The sequence below is a fragment of the Brachyistius frenatus genome, unplaced genomic scaffold (genome assembly GCF_029030835.1).
Source record: "Brachyistius frenatus isolate BFR_SWC_R1_liver_20210118 unplaced genomic scaffold, ASM2903083v1 Contig_6, whole genome shotgun sequence".
Taxonomy (NCBI): Eukaryota; Metazoa; Chordata; class Actinopteri; family Embiotocidae; genus Brachyistius; species Brachyistius frenatus.
Genome location: NW_027210605.1, coordinates 8,847,979 through 8,871,124, shown reverse-complemented (window position 1 = coordinate 8,871,124; position 23,146 = coordinate 8,847,979). Strand labels below are relative to the sequence as shown.

At 38.4% G+C, this 23,146-nt stretch overlaps 1 protein-coding gene across 1 annotated transcript; it reads left to right on the top strand.

Annotated features, from left to right (window-relative positions):
* The first annotated feature begins 530 nt into the window (after positions 1 to 530).
* On the top strand, positions 531 to 9,361 carry edn3b (endothelin 3b). The gene is made up of 4 exons (XM_069689026.1): positions 531 to 830; positions 929 to 1,142; positions 6,073 to 6,231; positions 7,188 to 9,361. Exons 1-4 carry the CDS (start codon positions 761 to 763, stop codon positions 7,240 to 7,242), a joined length of 498 nt encoding a protein of 165 aa, XP_069545127.1. The 5' UTR covers positions 531 to 760; the 3' UTR covers positions 7,243 to 9,361.
* Positions 9,362 to 23,146: the final 13,785 nt, after the last annotated feature.

The window sequence follows — 23,146 nt, the reverse complement described above, 5'->3', positions numbered from 1 at the left end:
CACTTGACAAAGTCTGAAACTTAAGCTCTCCCCAACAGTTAAACTGCAGAAGGATTTAGAGGGGAAACAACTCCTGTGTGGCAGCAGCACCAAAATGACCTTCAGACCAGTTTGTTTAGCTCAGCTCGTTAAACACTTCAAAATAATAAGTGATAATGGATTATATTGTGATGCATTTGCACTATTTAGGACAATAATGAATGGCAAAAAGTCCATGCTGTTTCATGTTTCTGCATGAAGTCGTTTAATACAGTTAAACAAGACCAGTTTTGATTTTGCATGTCATGCATCAACAAGAATGGCAAGTGGAGTGTTTCATGTGCGCGCACATACGTTGTAGTGCTGCTGCATCTGATAGAGGGGGTGTTGGAGGAGGCGTGGTCGTGCACCCAAGCCTCCACAAAGCCCTGCATCGTTGATTTGGGCTTTTAGAAGGCGAAGTGACTTTGCGGATCATCGTTGCTCTCTTTGCTGCACAGATCACATTTCCATTGCAGACTCCTGCGATTTGCAACTTGTCTAAAGAAGGAAACCGCGATTTCCTCTCACCTCAATGTGCAAGGTAGTACAGGTAGGATTTATGACATGAAGTCATAAATTTGAAAGGCAAAGCTCGACACACACCCTGCGATCCGTTTTCTCGTGTCTGGACCAAATGAGCTGCACATGGACATTACCAAAGTTAATGGATTTTCACTCGATGATGGTGGGAGATTAATTTGCATTCTCATCAGACTATGATTCTCTTTGGGAATATCTGATGGAAAATATACTGTCCACTTTTGCGAGAATCATGCTTTTCAAAATACTGCCATTCATTCTCTTACAAGGTACGTTTGATGTTTTCGTTAGATTATTTATTCATTTACTCATTTGGTTATTTATTTATTTACTTATTCAGCTTCTTTTTGTCATACTTCTGATAAAGGTGTCTTGACGTCCCATGCTTTGGTCAAATCGGAGATCAACCCTGGAGGTCTCACAGATTCCAAGGCGTTTGGCTCCAGGGGACCCGCGGGTTCACCGCTGTCTGAAACAACAGAGACAAAGTCCAGACAAAAACGGTGCACCTGTTATTCCTACAAGGATAAAGAATGCGTCTACTACTGCCACTTGGATATCATCTGGATCAACACTCCCGAGTAAGACATGCTTTATTAATTTGCCTATCTATAGGCTATAGCTATCTATAACTCTCCAATTATTCATTCAAACGAGCCACTACTGTGCAAGCACCTCTGGGATTGCACTATATCTCCTCCATTGTTAGCGGGCTAATTAAGACATACAAAGCACATCGTCTGGTTTGTGCAACTCAGCCATGCTGGCTGCAGTCAAGTCACGTCAGGTAAGACACCCTGAAGCGCCAGACGCAGTCATGGTTCAAAGTGATGGCAAGCACAACAGAAAGCAACTTGTCCTATGCGAGAATGGAATCAGAGAGCGTTTTTATTGCTCTGTCTGTCTTTTATTGTGTCCATTTTCACATTTTCCTTTCCTGGGCCCAACATGTGCGTCATAATCTGTTGGGTTATTAAATGTGAAGGATCTAGGACTATTTTAGTGAAGTGAACGACAGTGTTGCTGAATTTCAAGTTCAGGGTAAAATGATAATATTAATATGATGTAAGTAACAGACTGAAGTTTTTATTAAAGTGGTTCCTTGTTATTATTAGGTTGCATAAGATTGAATTGCACCTGTCCCATGTGCATAAAAGATCCCAGAAGATCAGTTACACATAGACAGCTACTGAATACATGCTCTAAATAATAATAATAATAATAATAATAATAATAATAATAATAACAATAAAAAATAATACATCAAATATTTCAAATAACTCAGCTTTGGGGCAAATGTACAAAAGTGAGCATTCTATTTAAACATGGGCTTGTTCTGTAAATATGTGAGATACGCTATATCAAAGTTTAGACACTAAAAGTAATATGCTCAAAAACAATACAATGAACATTTTTATGTATCACTCTACTTAATGATATTAATAATTACATTTATAAAGTACTTTTCAAGCAATAGGCATGACGTTCTTTCCAAGGTCAGAACATTTTGCAATATATACATGTGCATATACATGCATTCACGTACATATACACAGAGTACATGCATTCATGTTATACATACATACACATAAAAGATAAAAACTCAATGAAAGAATTTAAAATAACTGATGACAACAGAAATGCAGTCTGTCAGCTGTTAGAAAAAGCCATTCAAAGGAAGTTATAAATTGGGATTTAAAAACAGCAACACAGTCAGCTGATCTGATGCTCAGGGGAAGACCGTTTTCGAGCCAAGGAGCCAACGCTCAATATCCCTTTGTTTTTAACCTGGACTCTAGAGTAGTTAGAAGACCCACACTAGCAGACCCGAGGGGTCTGTTCAGACAGTACGGTGTGAGGAGCTCAGTTGCCAGAGCGTTCTGGGCCTTGTTTGTGACAAAAAGCACTTAAAAATGGAATCCGAAAGGGATTGGAAGCTAAAATTGGTGTGATATGTGAGAAATGCTCAGTTTGGCCAATAGTCTAAGTGCTGAGTTTTGAAGAAGTTGGAGCTGTTCTGTAAAATCATTGTTTAGGCAACTAAACAAGGCATTAAAGTAAGTGAGGTGCAAAGACATAAGAGCATGTATACTTTTGTCTGTGTTCCTGAAGGACATAAGTGGTCTTATTTTTTAGATATTCCTCAGTTGACAAAAACATGACTGGACTACCTTCTTTTCATGTTGCACCAGGTTCATGTTTCTATCTGAAATAACACTGATTTTTTTGGAGCTGACTTTATGTTGGGAGTGAGGGGCAGAGGAGTGACTGTGTTTCTTTTGAGATGTGTTGAGGGCCAATCATGAGAACTTCTGTCTTGTCAGGGTTGAATTTTAAGACATTTTGGGAAATCTATCTTTTTAAATCATGTATGCAGCAAAATATTGCAGGTAGTTTACTGGTTTTGGAAGGTTTAAAAGACAAGTCCAGCTGTATCATCCGGAACTTCGGAAGAAGTTGTTATGATGTCAGATGTCAGAAGTTGTTATGATGTCAGATTTTCTGTCCCAAGGCTAACACGTATAGGAAAAACAGAGCGCTTTGTAGCTTCGGGAACCCAGAGTGAAACTTCCCAAAGATTTTGTAATTAAGAGCCAATAGTTTGGTCCAGCTCTATATTTTCAAGAATTTTTTAAACAAAGATTAGTTTAGAAAATAACTGAACATTTTTTAAGTTGGTAGCATCTAAACTGGGTTCCTTAAGAAGATATTGAACACATGCGGTTTGAAAAACGTGATACAGTGTGCTGAAAACAGAAACAACTAAACCACACCAATATTTGGGTAACACATGTGAACTGCTTTTCAGGGTACTTGGCAGGTCAGTTGTTCTGAGATTATTGGAGTGCTTGCCACAGTTCTTGTGTATTCAGTCTGTGTGGGTTGTGTGAGCCGTACCATCTGTTGCAGGACTCCTTGCTCCTTGCTCTTCTTGTGCTTCATGACTCTGGCTGAATGTTTGGGGTTCCTATCTAAGGGGCCAACAACTGTTGTCCAGGATGTACCGTATGCCTCCATTTTCATAAGTAGAAAAATTAAAAAATTTAAAAAAAATCACAGATCCCAAGCTGTCGAAATACCATTATTCTACAGTGAAGAGGTCGTGAGGCTGAATGGGTGGAGAATAGAAAAAGGTCCAGAAAGCTAAGTGTCCACAGTGGTGGGTGAGAAACTTGCTGATATTTTTGTTTTCCTTGTGGTGTACTTCAAATTAAACTGCTCCATTAACCAAACTTGCATCATTATTATTGCGGTGTAAATTTGCCGTAGATTTTTTTTGTTGCAGCCCTCATTTGCTTCAAAACAAAATCAAAATATTTGATAGAAATAACTTTAAAATCTGCCACAACTAAGAGTCATACATTTTTTTTTGGCTTGTGGCATAATAACAAACATACAGGGAGGCAACATAATGAAAGTATTATAATTTATGATGGTGGAAGTAATCTGGCTCTGTGGCCATATTCCAATCACCAAAAGCCAGGGGCCTGTCCTGGCCACGGGTATGCTAACCACAGGGGTTAGGTTGGCTCTGCTGGGGATGAGGAACCCAGAGAAGCAAAACATTACTGGCTGACATAATTTCAGGAGGTACTGATGCAGTTTTTCCAAATTTAAGCTTCCAGCGTGTCTGCGTGCATACCGCATATTAGTAGAAATACCTGAAAATATAAATTATAACACCTTTTTGTTTTGATTAACAATAACTCCTAATCGCATAATAAAATCTTTGGCAACAGCAGTAAAGCACTTTATCTTTCTTCTGTCTTCTTGTGCCAAGATAGCTGTTGGCTGTTTCAGGTAAATAGGTCATTTTAATTTTGCTTAGCATGTTAGGACACATTTACATAGTTTAACTACTGAGCGGGAATTTGACATAAACCACAATATTAATATAGAAGCATCGACAATGCTATTAAATGTGTTCTCACATTGTGGGCAGCATGATGGAAGATAAACCCCAAAAAAGGATTTGGTTCTTTTGAGCTAAAGGGTCTCAAAATCTCAGTAAACATGAAAGCGTAACCTCCCTTCCATTGTGAAACATCTTTACCCCACATCCTCCAAAGGAGCCACTCCTTCTCCTTACAAGACTACAAGACTGTAGTTAAAGGTAACTTCCAATGTTAAGGTGTATATGTCTCTCCCCTAAACAACAATAATGAATAAAATAGGTAATTTAGTGTTGCAAACTGTTAAAGGGCAGGTTTCCTAAAAGCCCTACTTTCATCATCAGAAAATTGCCCTCATCAACATCAGCATTTCCAGTGCTTTTGGTGATACATTAAGACAGAGCACTGACTCACAGCTGCCACTGCAGACTGAACAGGTAGAAGGTTAAAGGCTTTTCCCCCTGAGGTCAATCAGTTACACTCGTACAGTAATAAACAGGCAGACTGAAGCACCAGGCTAACAAGACACAGTGGAAGCAGCAGCAGGCAGGATGTTAGCAACACTGCAGGTATTTGATGGGATACAGGCAGCAGGCAGTCTGACATAATCTGACAAATCTGCATGGGGTAACCATTTATCTATACTGGCAATGGACCTTTTATTTCAAATGTCTTGAGGATTTGAAGGATCAGGGCAGACTATTTGCCCTCATGGGAAGACTTTCCACTCAGCTAAGCACAACACCCACTGGGATACTCAAGAACAGATTCCTCTTCTTCTCTGACCATATATACCCTAAAGCCACAAATGCCTTTGCATCTTTTTCTTTCCCAAAATCAATCACAGATGTTTAAAAACAGATGAGTGGAAAGAGAAAGATATGCCAACCTGCTACTCTCTCTATAAATGTTGGTATCCAGATGGGAGGATCCGGGCTAGAACACTCAATACAAGATGAATTTGCCGACTTTGTGAATTTGATCTTCTGAAGTCACATTTCAATTTTATTATTAACTTTAACTGACCTTTCTGGCTGTCTTAGGTTTTCCTTTAAAACATGTTCGCAGGTGTTGCAACCTGTAAAAAGCAACACCATTTGATTTCTAACAAAACTCATCTGTTTCCGAACGATCTTACGAGACCATTGAAACTTTTGGAGCTTTTTAGAAACTCTATTGTAAGAATGTTAAAAAGTCATTAGGTTAGGTTAGGTTAGGTTAGGTTAGGTTAGGTTAGGTTAGGTTAGGTTAGGTTAGGTTAGGTTAGGTTAGGTTAGGTTAGGTTAGGTAGTTACTTTATTAATCCCCGAGGGGAAATTTCTTTCGCTACAGCAGCATACAGGAAGCAATAAGCTAATAATAGAATAATAAAAAGCAATAAAATAGCAGTAAAAAAATTTTAAATATAAAAAATAAAATATAAAATGCACAGTATATACAGTACAGTATATATCTATATATATTATATACAAACAACCAAGAAACACAGACAACAGTGTTATTGTTGTGTGATGGATTTTGCCAGAGGTGAGTTATTATCTTCCAATGAAGTTGTTGCACAAATTATGATGCGTGATCTTACCTGGATTTTTTTTTTATTACTGCTTGTTTTTCTTAGGCGCACCGTGCCCTATGGAATGTCGAGCTACGGAGGACCTCAGCGAAGCAGACGTGCCGCTGGTGGACAACCATCTGAACATGAGGAGACAAAGAAACCACGCTGCTTTTGTGCTGTGACTGATGCCGACCCAGAGTGCCATGATTTTTGCCTGCCCAGGTCAGTCAGATTCTTTCTGTACACATGACATAGAAATAACACTCCTCAGACTATCATTAGTTATGTTTGACACACCAAACTAACTATGAGTGAAGAGGGAAAAGAATCCACTAACTGTTTTGAACGGAGATGAAAATAGGGTTTTGGTATTTAGAAAACACCAAGCTTGGTCAGTAATGAGCACTTTGTTTTGCATTCCTTCACTCCATCAAATTTGTGTTGATAGTCTGTGTCGAGCTGCACTGCTGTCAAAAAATCAAATATGTTTAGTCACTGTGTTAAAAGTTCAAATGTAATTATAAAATGCAATAGATAAAATTGTCTGTGTATCAAGTCAGACTTCAATGAATGAATGATGAGTTTTGAATTTTTTTCAGCAATATTACTTGTTTGGTAAATTGAGTGTCTGTTGTGTCACATTTGTCTGCATGCTTATACATCTCATATTGGAAAGTCTTTAAAATTACACTACTTGATTGCTAAAAAAATATGAAAAAGTATCAGAACATTCTGTAACTAAATAGAAAATGTATTTTAGTAACCGTTTAGGCTGTATAGGTTTTTTTTTTTTCTTTCTGGTACACATAGTTCATTCCAGAAGGATAGCACACCCCCTTTTTTTTTTCAGCAGAATACGCTAATTCAAAGATGATTCATAAATATATAAACATTCCCCAGCCAAGAGCCAGGCAGGCAAAATCATGCCCAACTCTTCGGTGAATAAATGTCAGGTATCTTTTGTTACTGTACTTTTGGACACATTTCTGTAAATACGTGTGTTTTTTGTAGCAGTGTACAGTCCCATACTGGGATCATGAGGTCATGATTTAATGCTGCTTTGATTTTCATCATTCTTTTGAAAATCTGTCTGTTGTGATTCTCCTGTGGATACAATACTAAATCACAGGATTAGGCCTTCCAAATCACTGATTTGATCTGAAATGTTGTCCTCTAAGCCCTCCGCAGGCTGCGCCAATCATGAGTCTCCACAGAATCCCGGGCCTCGGATGACAGTTTCACAGCTCCTCATCTTCTGCTCTTCCTCTCGAGTGAATGGACCCTTCCCACCTCTTCAGCCCCTTCACTCTCCCGTTTGGCTTCCCGCCTCCCCTAGGTAAAAGGAAGAACTTTGGAGTTTAATGCTGCTGACATTCCTCAACATCACAAGTCTTGGGGCAGGTTCCATCAAGCCGATTGGTTTCAATGACTCTTCAGCAAATTTGGTAGAGATCCCTGGAGGCTATTCCCTTTCTGTTCCCTCCTGAGAGCAGCGTGAGGATTACTTTTACTGTTATATAATAGCCAGTGGCCCTGCTTATGTCAGTCTTTCAAAACAATGAGATAAGCCGGTATCAAGGTATAAGGGACCACAAAGACATTTTCATGAAAATACTGGAAAGCAAAGCGTACCAAAGGGAGTCATGGAAAGTGGGATCAAGGCATGATATTGTGATATCTTCCTTATTAAAAATTCTAAAGCGTGCAACCCCAAAAAAAAAAAGCTTTTGGCCTCTCAAATTTTGGGGCATATTATTGGGCTTTGGTTTATGAGATTATTTACGGTCAATCTGGAAAGCATTCATATCCTGGCAAATGCATATTTTGTGTATATCAGTTTTTTCAGTAACAATATATAATTTGTATGACAGCTCTGGCTGGAGTGAACTCTATATTGAGCCATGCATTGTTGAATCCAGCCCAAATCAATGACAAAGCTCTGATATAGCCATATTCCAGTGCAGCAAATAACATCATATCCTTAAACTGTAATTAACTGTTTTTATCTGCAGATTGCTCATATGTTAATGAGTAAGGCAGACAACATTATATATTTTTATTACCGTCCACAAATGCTTTGAAAACACCTAACCGACAATGAACTTAAACTTAAACTGGTAGTCACACCCTGACAAAGCTCAATTGTTGTCCAAAAACTATTAAAACAAATTAATAAGACACATTATTGCACTGGAAGTCATGTTCCTTCATCACACTGAACACGGGCATGCTATTTTATTTTCAACCAATCCCATTATCTTAATCCTACAAATGTGCCAAAAGTATAGTAATCTGGACTGAGCGCCACAAACAGGGAAGGAAAGATGGAGATCTTGAGACAGAGTTGTCTGTTTAAGTGTTCATTCACAATAAAAAAATACAGAGTAACGCTGGCTTTCTCCTTCAAGTGAGAGATTTCTTTGGGCAGGAGAAAAAAAATGGAAAGCGCTATATTGCCCGAGGGCTAAACACACTATGGTTAAAACGTGTCAAATTTCACGAGTCTATGCTAACAGAACAACATAAAATGATGTGCTCTCCCATAATCAACTGATTGTGTTCCTTGTGTTTAGGGCCACTGACCAATATTTAATCTTTTTAGTTTCCTTTGACTGTGCAAAAAGTATTTACTTATTTATCCAACCAAAATGTTTGCACCTTGAAGAAGTTTCACCAAGGCTCACATGTCACAAGAAAGTTGCAGTGCTGTATACAAGCTACTATGCTGCTTCTCTCAATATTTTTGCTGGGCTCCATTGTGTTCCACCAAACCACAGTTTATCAAATTATGTGGTCTGCTCTAGAAAAAGAAATGAGGCAATAAAAACAGTAAAGGAACAATTATCTTTAAGTGACAGTTAGTTTATTTGTGATTAGAGAAGACTGAGAACATTTCTATGAAAGTCAACTTCAATATGAGTGGGTATTTCAAGACTAAAAGCTAACAAACCCTGACGCAATGAAAAGGATTACAATTTCTTCTGTATTTATAGGTTGGATAGGTAATGTAACACATTCAGGTGTCTTTTTTGGCATGTGTTTGTGAGCGAGACGGAAAGATAGACAAAGTGTAAGATGGAAAGAGCATGAACATTACAGAATGCGTATCTTTACAGAAAATGTTGATCATGTATTTAACATTAGAATAAATGCACAGGTATCTTGTATACTTAAAAATAACTTTTTTTTAATTTGAGGAGCACAAGACAGTTTCTGATGTTATGCTTAACCACAGTGTTTATAGTTTTGTCAAAGCATCCAGTGAGAATCTGATGATGATCATAACCATGATCTGATGTATTGAATAGATGGAGAACAACTGTATGGTTACAAATTACATATACTCCTTCAACAGTTGCCTCCTCACTTTGTATACTATGTATAGTATGTATGTATGTATGACTTGTATGTACATTTATACATTTTATATTTCTATAGCTTAAACAAATATAGCAGGGTAATACAAAAGGGAATACATATGGAAGTAGAGGTGGAGGACACAACATTTTAACAGTACGGCAAAACCCTTTGTCAGAAACTAATTACTCAGAATTGATCGCTGTATTTATATACAATGATATTTTTCTATTTTCCTGCTAGTTACATGCCAGTAATCCTGGTTTCATTGTTGCAATAGATTCCAATATGAAATTACTATTTTCTGTTTAACTTGTAACTTAATGCATACGAAAACCTAGTTTGTCATAATTAGTCACTTATCATCTGTACTTTTTATCAAAAACATTGTGACTTTATTGAGTCTTGCAGATGATGTGTTAAGGAGCATCAAACTCATTCATAAACAACACTTTCTAAAAAAGTTGAGAAGTTGTGTAAGATGTAAATAAAAACAGGGTGCAATGATTTGCATGTTATGTAAACCCATATTGAAATGAAAATAGAAAAAAGACCACACATCAAATGCTGTGATGATGTGTATTCTCATATATATATCAAATATATTCTCATTTTGAGAGTAATGCCTGCAACAAAAGTTGGGACAGAGGCAACAAAAGACTAGAAAGTTGGGTAATGTTAAAAAGAAAAAAAATGGTGGAACATCTCAACTAATTAGGTTAATTGGTAATAGGTCAGTAACACTATTGGGCACAAAAAGAACATCCTAAAGCAGCAGAGTCTCTGCAGTGAAGATGGGATCTGTAAAAGACTGTGGGCAAATAGTTTGACACTCAAAGAATAATGTTCCTCAACATAAAATTGCAAACAATTTGGGGATTTCATAATCTACGGTACATAAAATCATTAAAAGATTCAGAGAATCAGGAGAAATTTCTGTACGCAGGAGACAGGGCCAAAAACCAGTATTGAACGGCCGCAATATTCAAGCCCTCAGGCGGCACTGCATTAAAAACAGACTCTGTAGTGGAAATCATTGCATGCGCTTAGAAACACTTATGAAAATCTTTGTCTATGAACACAGTTCATCGTTGCATCCACAAATGCTGGTTAAAATATTACCACGGAGGGAAGAATCCATGTACAAACATGATCCAGAAAAGTCGCTGCCTTCTCTGGGCCCGAGCTCATTTACGTTGGACTGAGGTGAAGTGGAAAACTGTCCTGCGGTCTGACAAATCAAAAATTAAGATCATGGACGCCATGTCCTATGGGCTAAAGAGAAGATGAACCATCCAGCTTGTATTCAGTGTACAGTTCAAAAGACGGCATCCGTGACAGTATGTGGGTGTATTAGTGCACATGGTCTGCACATGAGTAGCTCGCGAAACTGGGACCAACCCATTACTGCTCATTACTCAGGGAAGGCCTTGCCTCTTTCAGCAAAACAATGCCAAACCTCTTTTTTTGCATATATTAAAATAGCATGGCACTGTAGTAGAAAAGCCTGCAGTCCAGACCTGTCACCCATTGAAAATATTTGGCGCATCGTGAAATGAAAAATAAAACAAAGGAGACACCGAACTGTTGAGAAGCGAAAATCCTATATCAAGCAAGAATAGGGCAACATTTCACTTTCAAAACTCCAGTAGCTGGTGTCATCAGTTTCCAGATGTTTACAGTGTGGCGTGTTATTTACAAAAGAGGTGATGCAACATGGTGGTATACCTGCCGCTGTCCCAACATTTTTGGAATGTGTTGCTGGCATAGATTTTTTTTTTTTTTTTTTTTTTTTTTCACAGTTTCAACGTGTTGTCTTTGTTCTATTTTCAATTAAATATGGGTTTATCACATTCACAGATTACACTTTATACTTTTACACATACCAAACTTCTTTGGAAATGGGTTTGTACATGTAAATAGATCATCAGTTCAGTTGTACTCCTCCATTTCTTGGTGTGAAAGAAATGACATAAAAAAAAGTTACAAGCATGAGTCTCTAATAAGATTACTTTTTTTTTTTTTTTAACAAAACCATTAAGAAAAGTTTTTATGTTAATATTCACTATGTGTATTTGTGCTTTTTTTTTTTTTTTTTTTTTACAGAAATGACACAAACTATTTATTCATTACTTTTTGTGTTTTATATACATTCCTGCAATTTACAGCCCTCTGGTTAAAGAAAACCAAACTACATAATGCTTAAAAAAAAAAAAAGTAAAAAAAAAAGTACCCAGACACGGTGTAAAATTCTTTACATGGCGATATTTGAGCTTCTCTTGTTTGGAGATAAGATGTGGTCTGACTTGTGGAGGTACTGAGTGCAGCACAACTGGGTAGCCTGGGGCTATACTGTCTGTCAGGCATGTCCAAGGTCAATCACAGGGATTTAACGTTCTTCTTCCCGAAATTGCTTGTTCATGGCTGTCTCATGTGCCAAGTTGAAATTATGATTGTCAAGACTCAGGCCCAACCCACATTCCCACTATGAGCTATGAACCGCCACCGTATCCAGTCATAAGCTTCTCAAGGCTACCTCTGGTGTTATTACACATTTTAACTCTCTAACCCAGTCGATCTATTGTACAGTATCTAATAAATTTCAAATGTTGTTCGTGTCCTTTTACGAAAAGCAAAGCAAATACCAAAAATCTAGGACAAATCTGTACGAGGGCACACTACATATATTTGTTAAAAACAAATTTTGCTGATTATCTTGCGATAACAAAGGGTTTTTTTTTCTGTAAAATGAGATAATTTTCTTTTTATCTGTACAAAACAAAACATCTTTGTCTCATGATTATGAGCTAATTTTCTAATTAATCTGACAAAATTTCTTTTCATTTTCTCAAGATAAGAAGGAAAAATATTCCAATATTACACAAATATGTTTTTGTTATCTTAAGATGTTGAGATGATTTACTTGAGAAAACAGATTTTTTTTTTTTTTATAATTGCAAATGTGGCCAATCTTTACTGTTGTTTTCTAGAATATATACTATACAATAGAATTTAAGTTATTTTGTTGTAATTTGCACTTCTGTCATGTGAACACCTTTCCACTTATAGACAGACTGTGAGATCAACTGGACTCTCAAGCCCTAATACCATCTATCATCCTGGAATGCCACACTAAGTCTATCCTAAATAAGCATACCCTGGAGCCTCAGTGTAAACCTTCTGCAGTGAACAAGGTCTTATTCCCACAGTACACCCTGGGAAATATTTCTGTGCAGACATCCTGACCATGCGACGGCAGGTTCAGGGCCCCTACCGCAGCTTAGAGTTTGTTGTTTTGTTTTCTGTTTCATTAAATGAATGGGCCCTTTGTTCCGTACAGTGAACTGCTGCAAGTTACACAAGTAGACAATAAGGACTGCTTGGGTCACACAAGCGTTTCCATATATAATAATATAATTGACATTTTACATTTTCTGTATTTGTGGCTCAAATATGCAATAACTGTTTCTGAAGCGTGTGTCCTGGTTCAGCTTCCATCATAATACTTGTCATAATTTTTGCAGTAATATTTTTGTGAACAAAATGGAATGTTGTGTAATATGGATGTAAAAATGCATTAAAGTTTATCATCCTTTGGTTAAAACATAATCAATGTCTGATCTTTTCTTACTGCTACATCATTAGAAACAATTATGTGGTGGTCATTAATGAAGTATGCAGTATGAAACCCTATGTTGGAGTCCTGCATATTTACTTATCTAGAGCAACCGCAGAACTATGTTCTTCTCCACAATTCTTCACTAATGTGGTATTTTCTTCATTTTGTGATAATTAGCTGTCCACTCAAACTCCAACCAGATATTTGTAAATACAATAAAGGACCAAATGGTGAAACCAGACACAAAGACACTGGAGGTTTGCAGCCAAACTGCAAACTGGCAATGAACTCCACGATTTACGATAAACTGCTCAGCTGGGTTTTTTCTGAGTCAAACTTTTTAATGTACATTTTATGTGATATTCATGAAGTATCGCTCGACAGGGAGTACGCATAAACCTTTTAAGCAAGAAATCGTAAATCACTTATCCGCTACAAAGTTTAGGCAGAGCATATAGAATACCATATAGCAGTATTTTTCAGCTAAGTGTAGATATTTGAGGTTTCAAATCAGGTGGTTTTCAAATTAGTAAACCATCTGTTTAGAGAGATAATTTGAACATCCTAAAATCAGAAGAATACATGCCAAACAAAATGCACTGGTAAATTTAACCAAAAAAAAACGCAGCCTCAAGTTTAAATGAACAGGAATCAGACAAATGCTGTTATCTGGAACGTGACCTGATATGACCAACCATTACAACTACAAAGGGACCAAAACACAAAATATAGACTGAGTTAGAAAGGTGAGAAAAAGAGTTACTGTCTTTCCTTCAGGGAAGTGGGATGAATGGAATTGAGGGTCAGGCGGACGAGGTGAGAGGCCCCGGGAAAGCTGCTGGTTGTTAAGGCACAGCAGAGCAGGGTTAAAGCGGGGTTTTTAGCACACAAGACATAGAGGTGGCAGTGATACTGAGCATAGGGACATATGGTATAATTAAATGGTCAAACACAACAAGAGAGTCAAAAGGCTTAGCGTTCACAATTCTCAGTGACCGAGAAGTGCTGTGTACAACTGTAACGCTAGAGGCAACAATCTGGTGATGAGACCTGGAATTGATATACAGTACTGCAGAGCCTGAGGCCCACCGTAATGGTGAGACTCTCTTCCTCGAAAAAAAAAGTGACTCTTTTGGTCTTTTATACAAGCAGCTTATAATGCACCACAGTTACATTTAAAAGTTAAACAACGCTCAGAGCTCGTACAAATAACAACAATCTGGTGGTCCCCGAGAAGTGACGCAGTTCAGATGCCGTCTATATAATGAGGGTGAGATTTTCCTTGTAAGGTAAAGGCAACAGTGGACCTTGGTGCGGAAGACAACTTTCACTTTCTGTTTCCAAACACAACTTTTTTTAAACTGTGTTTATTGTTGCTATAACAACAGAAGTCGCTCAGAGTGAAGAGGTTGAGTACATTTATTTGACACATTTCTGTGAGATTTATGCTGCAGCTTGCCTTGAGGAGTTGAGGGGTTGAGTGCAGGAGAATGCAACCAGGGAGTCAGAAAGTTAAGAACAGTGTCACACTCACAGCACATACAGTACATACAAGGAAGCTCAAGAGACACAAAACCTCCCTTGCACTGTTCACAGCAGTGATTTATTATGTACGTAGTTTAAAATTTGTATCATAATGTTTTTCTAATACCTGAGACTGAGCCTATCTTAAAAAAATAAAGTCAGTGATTTTATCTTTTTACTCTAAGCTGTTCATGTGAAATTGAAATAAATCACTCTAGCACAAAAGCACAAAAAGTTCAGAAACTACGTAGTGCAGAAATAGAACAAAACGTTACAAAATAAATAAAAGAACACACTAGGATTTGCTTGTGGAGAGAACCATGACAGTAATTTCTGAAAGTGATAGTGATATGGCAGTTGGAGCATTTTATCTATATATCTTTATATTTAAAGTCTACAAACAGAGACAAAAAACTCTGCCAAACCTGTGACTAAAACAGTGAGAAGATGGACCAGTGAGGAAGCAGAGGATCAAAGCTTGCTTTAACTGCACAAACCAGAGTGTCTTTAAGACTGCAGACTCTGACCTTCATTAGCTGACTGACACTGTGACATCATATATCAGATTTGCATTAGCATTTCCACTGGAAAAATAAGTGTTTATAACGACATGCAATTGTTGACCCCCACTTTAAGAAATTTCACAAGGCCAAGTAGGAGGTTTCAAGAAAAGAACAACAAAAATACAAACTGGACGAATCAATCAGAGCAGCTAGAAAAATCATTACTGCATCGCTGCGTGCACGATACAGTACATGCTGCAGATACACCTAAATTATTTAATAGCCAAGTAATTTTAACAAATGAAACCACACCTTGATCAACTGAGTTGCCAACAATATTGTACATTTTTTCTTTGTATGTTGCATTGAAGATGATGTCATAGTAGTTTAACCCTGCGTCACATTGACAATCAGCTACACTGTAGGGGTTTTACCTGCAATGGAAAAGCGAGTCGAGTCAAGTAGAGCAGATAAAGGATTTGGATAAGGAGACAGAAAAGCCAACAACGACTCCACTGCTATTTGGAAGTGCATGGAGTCCACCAGAACACTAATCAGAAGATGGAAATTTAGCGAAAGAGAAGTTGAGGCTTTTTGAATGAGAGTTGGAGGTTTTTGGAGTCAGCCCCTTGCAGCCCTTAGTGGTACTTCACCACATCTTCATGCCTTCTCCACCAGCACAGGTGCCCCTCGGGGCTGCGTCTTCTCTCTATCGCCATTCACCAAAAACTGCACCTCCGAGGACCCGTCTGTCAGGCTCAACAACATGGAGGTCAACACGTTCAAGACCGCACAAAATGACAGTGGACCTCAGGAGAATCCACCCACAGCTGCCCCCTTCAACATCCAACAAATTTCTGCAAGTTCTGTGAGGATTCCACCATCACTCAGGATTTATAATTGGAGACCAACGCAAACATCATAATAACGAAAGCGGAAGTACGCCCTGCGCAATCCAAGAAGTTCAGACTCCCACAGGATCTCAGCAGAAAGTTTTACACAGTTGCCACTGAGTCCGTTCTTTGCTAATCCTTAATACTTACAGTCACCTAATACACACTGACACACACTTCCATATAGAGCACACAGTACAGCTCAATGCAAACATGGAAATTCAACTGTACATACGGTATGACTCCATAAATACATCCAGAGTTGACAAATATCTGGCATTAATTCACATTTAACATAATGCCTGCAATTGCTGTATATGAGACATAGTTTGAAAGGACAAAATAGTATGGATGGAAAACATAATCAGAGAATAATAATGCAGAATCCAAATCCAATCCAGCCCTTAGTTTAGGAACCTGTCAGCCGGGGCCTTCTTCACAAAGATTTATGTTTGAACTTCAAATTATAGGGAACATTCCACGGCAGCATACAGCGATCTTACGTAACTCCCTGGGTGAAGGCTCTCTGGGCAGGCCTATCCTTGCAGGAGTCTGCTGGGCGGGGTTGGGCTGCCACCTTGTTTGGTTTGTTTTTTTTCTGTTTGTTCTCAGGTTAATTTTCCTTTCAGTTCCACATACTAAACTTTCTTTTCGTAACAACTTGTGTGTGGTCTCCCCTCCTTTGTCCAGCCTTTAGACACTTTGGGACAGTTTCTCGTAATCATGGCACAATGAGTGAAAGTTAGGATTTTTAACCACTCAAAATACTTTCGGCTAGTCCATTTTTGGCTGTTTGGGAGCAGAGGGGCACCAAAACAATTAAACAAGCACATAAATATGGTTACAGCTAAAACCTCTAATTAGAGGAAAACAGCATTTATTTGGAATCATGTTTCTGGCAACACAAGTAACTACATAAAAATTACTCAACTGCTGTCAAATGTTCCTACTAATGAAGTAATTAAGAGTTGCTGTTCCATCACATAATAAGTATAACCAGAGTGCTGTACAGTGAGTTTGAGTTTATTGTTATATGGTTCACAGCTTTGCTCCCATGGGATAGTGAAAGCAACTGTTTTCAGGTAAAAGTTCCCAATATCCAGCGTACCAGAGTCAATCAAAGAAAGTTCAGAGACTGCTTCTGTTGTGCACTTAGGGTGTGCAGCACCATGACGTGCACACATTGGGAGAAAACTATAACCCTCCTGAGTAAGTGTCACAAATTTTGTTGCTTGATCAACATTAGCTCCTGAGTTACTGAGAAATTTGAGCAGAGAGTTCGCATCAAATTTTGTGTCACATTTTTGGGGAACAGATGGAAGTGGCAGGGGGTCAAATCAGTTGAATAGGGTTGGTGGAGAGGAGCAATTGTGTGTTTCCGTGTAAGAAACTCGCCCGTTTCTAACACGCTGTGAGCAGACATGCTGTCATGTTGGAGAACCCAAGTGCCAACGTGCCACAATTCAAGTTGTTTGCAGCAAATAGTTTTCCTCAGACACGTTAGGACATCACAGTTGAACTCTTCATTACCAGTCTGACACTGGGGGACAAATTCAGAGTGCACAACTCCAGGAATGTCAGAGAAAACCCACCCAATTGCACTTTATAGGGAGGCTGTGGCTCAGACGATAGAGTGGGTTGCACACTAATTGGAAGGTTGGCGGTTTGATCCCCAGCTCCTCCTGTCCACATGCCTAAGTGTCCTTGAGCAAGACACTGCACCCTAAGTTGCTCCCGATGGTGTGATGTGTGAATGTGCTCCTGATGGCAGCACCTTGCATGGTGATCTGTCTCATTAGTGGGTGAATGGGAAAAACTATGTTAAAGCGCTTTGAGACCAAATGGTGATAAAGTGCTATACAAGTACAGACCATTTACTTGTGACCTGATTTGACAGAAAAAATAACAATGTGCAAGGGGGACAGTAAAACCAACAGACCTCCCCAAGCCTCCTAATATAGTCTGCCTGTGAGCAAATTTTAGAGGGACTGTTAAAGGAGCTAGTATTTAGTTAAAAAAATTTAAAAAAACCACTTGCTGGTTGGCTAGTTAATAAAAACCTCCCTCACCCTATCCCTCATAGTGTAATGAGTTTAACATCACGATGTTGCCATTACCTTCTCAAAATTATAGGAAACTATTCATATTGTGCTACCACAAAAATCCTTCCCCGTTTGTGGTCGGCAACCTTCTGATCTGTGTGAGATGGACCCAGAAAGATTGACAACGGACAACTGGAAAAATGAATGAACCCACAGCAGGGTCAATGTAACCAAATTGGTTGTTAAGATGCAAAAGAACATCTAACAACCTCTTTGACCCTGCATAAACAACCCAACTATGTGTCTAACGAAACAACCCAGCACATTTCTGAGTGTAAAAAGGCATCATTAAGACAGTGGGACCCCACCGTTAACCCCTCTGGAGTGCAGAACTCAGGCACAACTTGACAGATATATAGTTGTGGACTGTTTCAGCTCTGACTGTCTGGCAGAGATGCAGCACAGATGTCATCCCTCATCCTACAACACAGATTTCTTCCCACCCATGAGCTGGCCCAATAATGTAAAATTAAAGTAGAAAAGGGGCAGATCTAGGCATGAATGAGGAAAGGTAATTAAAAGCCTGTGATTGGAAACTACACCATTTACAACATAGCACCTTGACCTTGAGTGTGATGAAAGGCGCCATTCAATAAAATGTATTATTATTACTATTAAAGAGGATGTGCTGAAACCCCTAATTCATGGCCTCAGAGGATGAGAAAGTTAATCTCCGAAGGTTCAGGAAAAATGTGGTGCTGTCCTCGAGCGTGATCCTGTTGAATTCTTCACCACAGAGGTAAAACTTACCGGGCAAAGTCTTTCATAACATTTAACTTCTTAAGCAGCCGAGACTCAAATCTCACCTCAAAGGACAGACTAACATGCAAATACTGGTTCATTCTAGTGTGGAATGTGAGGAGTGTTCCCATTTGAACTGCTGCTCACACGCTGTAACCTCGACATTCAAATGTTGCTTTATCAACATGATTACCAATATACGCATGAAGGATTGTGATGAGATTTTATATCTAGAACTGTGGCCTACCCACTCCCAATGCATAAGTGAATTTACCTTATGGGCAAATGTTTTTTTGGGCTTTACAAAAGGGAGAAAACTATATTTCTTCAAATTAGCCTCCTGAATATTAAACTTTTGAGCAACAATTATGAATATGACTGATAGGATTCTACGTGAGCACATTGTCTTCTGCAAAAGTTCTCGTTTTAAAATTATTTTGGTCTATTAATGGTTTGAGGTGGATGTGACTCAGTTAGAAAAAAAGGTGATGTCATGTCACGTTGGTGGGTCAATAGTCACCAGTCCACCACCTGCTGCAGGGACAGCGGAGCACTTTCTCCAAAAGACTCCTCCAGCTCCGCTGTCACATGGACAGATACAGGAGATCATTCCTGCCGACCGCAATAAGACTGTACAATAACTCACCTCTGGCAAAATCCATCAAACAACAATAACACTGTTGTCTGTGTTTCTTGGTTGTTTGTATATAATATATATAGATATATACTGTACTGTATATACTGTGCATTTTATATTTTTACTGCTATTTTACTGCTATTATATTGCTTTCTATTATTCTATTATTATCTTATTGCTTCCTGTATGCTGCTGTAGCAAAAAAAATTTCCCCTCGGGGATTAATAAAGTAACTACCTAACCTAACCCAACCTAACTCAATCAGTCTTCGTCAAGCAAATTATGTGTTTATGAATTTTGAATACTGACTGCTGACTCAATAATATAGAGTAAATAAATAATTCTTAAAGATAAAAAAAAAACAATTTTTAAATAAAAACTTTAGTTAAGTGCTTGTTTAGTCATGAATATCTTATGCTATAAATGCATTCTAAAACTTCCGTTGAAGCCACTGCTTATTCAGCCTTAGTCTTTGCTTTGATTATAGTAACTCAGCCACACTGAAGGAAGGAAGGAAGGAGAAACAAACAAAGAGTGGATATGTATTTATCGGCAGGAGACACCGAGAAAGGAAAACATGGGCTAACGACATTGACAGTTATGTGTTCAGCTTATGCACCATGTGTCTTCTGAGGTCCATCAGTAATGTACCGTAACTAGAATCTATATCATTGTACTACAATGATGAAAATTCACTTGCTGCAAAACTTCACTGCTACGATCAAAATGCTCAACTATAAAACAGGCTGCACAACACACAAGTAGTAACTTTTACATAAAACAAGAGCATCATTACCGGCACTAAATACGAGGCTAAAGTGTGAGCATGCTTATCATCTGCAGTAAAAAGGGAAATTGTTTGTACTTGTATAAATCAGGTTGTGTTAGATGATAATTACATTCTCATTTATCAGAAAAGGCTTGTCTGTCAGATCCTTGTTTGATGCCTACGGTGAAGTGAGAAGTGTAGTGTACCACCGCATGTATCAACACACCTGCTGCAAGTAGATGTAATTATGTACGAGGATTACTCGCAGAATTTAATAACATGAATCTAAGAAATGTTGGCCTTTGGGCTTGATTAATGTTCCCCTCTAACAGCTCTATTTTCTTCAACTTGACGTGTCATACGGCATCAACAGTTTGTATCCGATATTTTCCACTTCACTTCAACAGGACCCTTTACAGCTTTGAAGGAATGACACACTGTCAATGATCCCCATTTTCATTCCATTGTGGTAACTTTTCTGAGAGGATTTCACAATTCTGTGGAGGAATGTGAGCAGTTATTATGGGAGAGAAAGACATGTTTGCTCATTTTCCTCCCCTGGAATAAAGCCAAAAGTGGTGTGCTGGTTGCAGGCCATGAGTTTTTAATGTGAGTGACAACGATGGGACAAACTGTTTATGTGGTTATATGCAAATCCACCTTGCATGGGAACAGTGTCAAGTATGTGGGCTGTACTTTTAACCACTGTATTTATTTCTGATTTCAGCATCTTTGAAGATTTGTGGTGAGGATCTTTCAACTTGTGTACTTGCACCAATGTAGGAGTGTCTCATTGTGTGAATTGTGACTTCAACCCAAACCTTCCCCCCAATTAGGAATTATGTGTGTAATTGAGTTTAATGTCATGTGGAATGTAATCAAATTATTTTACTCAAGTACTGACCCGAATGTGTGGTGTGTAAATCATGGGTACTTGAAATTTTACCAACTTCATGCTTCCCAATGGTTCAGAAGGAAATATAATTTTTTTTACCCCATTTCATTTATATGAACATTTTATTTACTGTGTTCTTTATAGATTATGATTTTACATACAAAAGATGAGCTTGTTGAGCTGATAAAACATTGTCTAACCTCTTATAGATTACATAGCTTGAGAGCACTAAACCCTAATAGGTGCCCGTTGGCATCTACATGAATGATCCTGTCATAGCATGTGATGTTTTCAATCCCAGGTTCCCCCCATCCACATGGGGATGACACTAAACCTTAAGTTGCTCTGAAGTCTGCTGCCATTGGTGTATGTGTGAATGGGAGGAAACAATTGTGAAGTAATGTGTAGGTAAAAAGGCCCTCTACAAGATACTACAGTCCTCGACTAGACGGGGCTTCTCACCAGCTCACCATTGACATCTAAATTAATTATATCCAGTATTAAATCAAGAATCTGCCTAAAAAAAAAATCCATCAGGACACAGTCAGTTCTGAACCAAGTCAACCGAAATGCTTGATATGTATGCTAATAATCTGTAGTGACACAACACTGTGCATGCAGTCAGTTTTAATGCCAATGGCCCAACAAAATCAGATCCCAGAAACTAAAACATAGCAATTATGACAACATCACACAACATAACACTGCATAAACATTAGATAACACTGCAACAATAATAGTTTTAGTGGAAGAGTGTTTTTCAAATCGACGTACCGATTTAAAGAAAGCAGAAGCCGTATCCTGAGCCATAGTCTTGTCCTGTGACCGAACTCCAAGAGTTTTTGATGGAACTTTAATTTAAAAAGAACAAAAAGATTAAATGAGAGAACAGCAACAGTGGAAAAACAGCTCTAATAAACTGCATGTAATAATACTAATAATTATTGTTATTATACAGCATCAATAACATGTGCAAATGAAAAAACTTTTACTGTCACAATATAAAAAGAAACCTGGATGCTTGACCTGATTAGACTCTTAACTGGGGAAGCAACCCCCCCCTGTATAAAAAAAAAAAAAGGTACAACTAAAACACTGACTCCAGAATAAAGTCATCAGAAACGATAGACAGATATTTTATAAAACAGTTGTTAAACATTTGGACTGTTGATACAATTGTGAGAGTTTCATACCAATCCAAGCTGTAGAAATGCTCCAAGTGTGAGTAACCTAACATTTTCTATGAAAAAAATGTATGGAAGCTGTTGGGAGTCACTAAATTAAGTTTCTACACACCGTAAACACAGCAGATACAAAACACTATCCAATGATTGGGTAGCTCAGGGGTGTCAAACATACGGCCCGCGGGCCGGATCCGGCCCGCCACTGGGTCCAGATCGGCCTGCCGGATGACTTTGCTAAGTGTGAAAATTACAGAAAGACATAAATTGCATTTCTATGAGAATATGGAGGTTTATGAGTACAAACGTTTTGTAATTTTTTTAATCGATCCAGTAATTGCTTCAAAAACAGCGTAAATGCGATGTCTGCTCCGGAGGCAGAAGCGCTCGTTGCCACAGGCAGCAGCGTTCGCTGCTCACTTTGTGACGCGTTTGACGTCAAACGCGCCACAAAGCGAGGGAATCTGCAGAGGAGAGCCCAGGCAGATAAACAGTGGGCTGATGTCTGAGTTTTTGGTCTTTATGTTTCTAGTTTATTGTAGAAAGACCTTAAAACAGGGTTTATCATACAAAAAACTTCACCAATGATTTAAACAAAGAGAAATATTGTCGTTATGTATGCGTTATTATGCTATGATTTTACTGGTCTGGCCCACTTGAGATCAAAGTGGGCAGTATGTGGCCCCTTAACTAAAATGAGTTTGACACCCCTGGGGTAGCTACAGGCCACATACAATTGTATATTGCATCACTAACAACATATGCACACCTCCCAAATCTCGATAACACATTGTGTGGGCCTGAGTGTCGGGAGAACTAATCGGTTGATTCAGTTCTTGCCAGGGCAGAACATATGTGCAGCACTGAGCACAATTCAAGACTCCACGGCATGGATTAACACATCCATCTTTGTGAG

Excerpts from the sequence above, each read along its gene's own strand:
- edn3b (XM_069689026.1), top strand. The coding sequence starts at position 761 with ATGGAAAATATACTGTCCACTTTTGCGAGAATCATGCTTTTCAAAATA. Across the intron at positions 1,143-6,072 it reads ATCTGGATCAACACTCCCGA|GCGCACCGTGCCCTATGGAA; the intron begins GTAAGACATGCT and ends TGTTTTTCTTAG. Across the intron at positions 6,232-7,187 it reads CATGATTTTTGCCTGCCCAG|CCCTCCGCAGGCTGCGCCAA; the intron begins GTCAGTCAGATT and ends TTGTCCTCTAAG.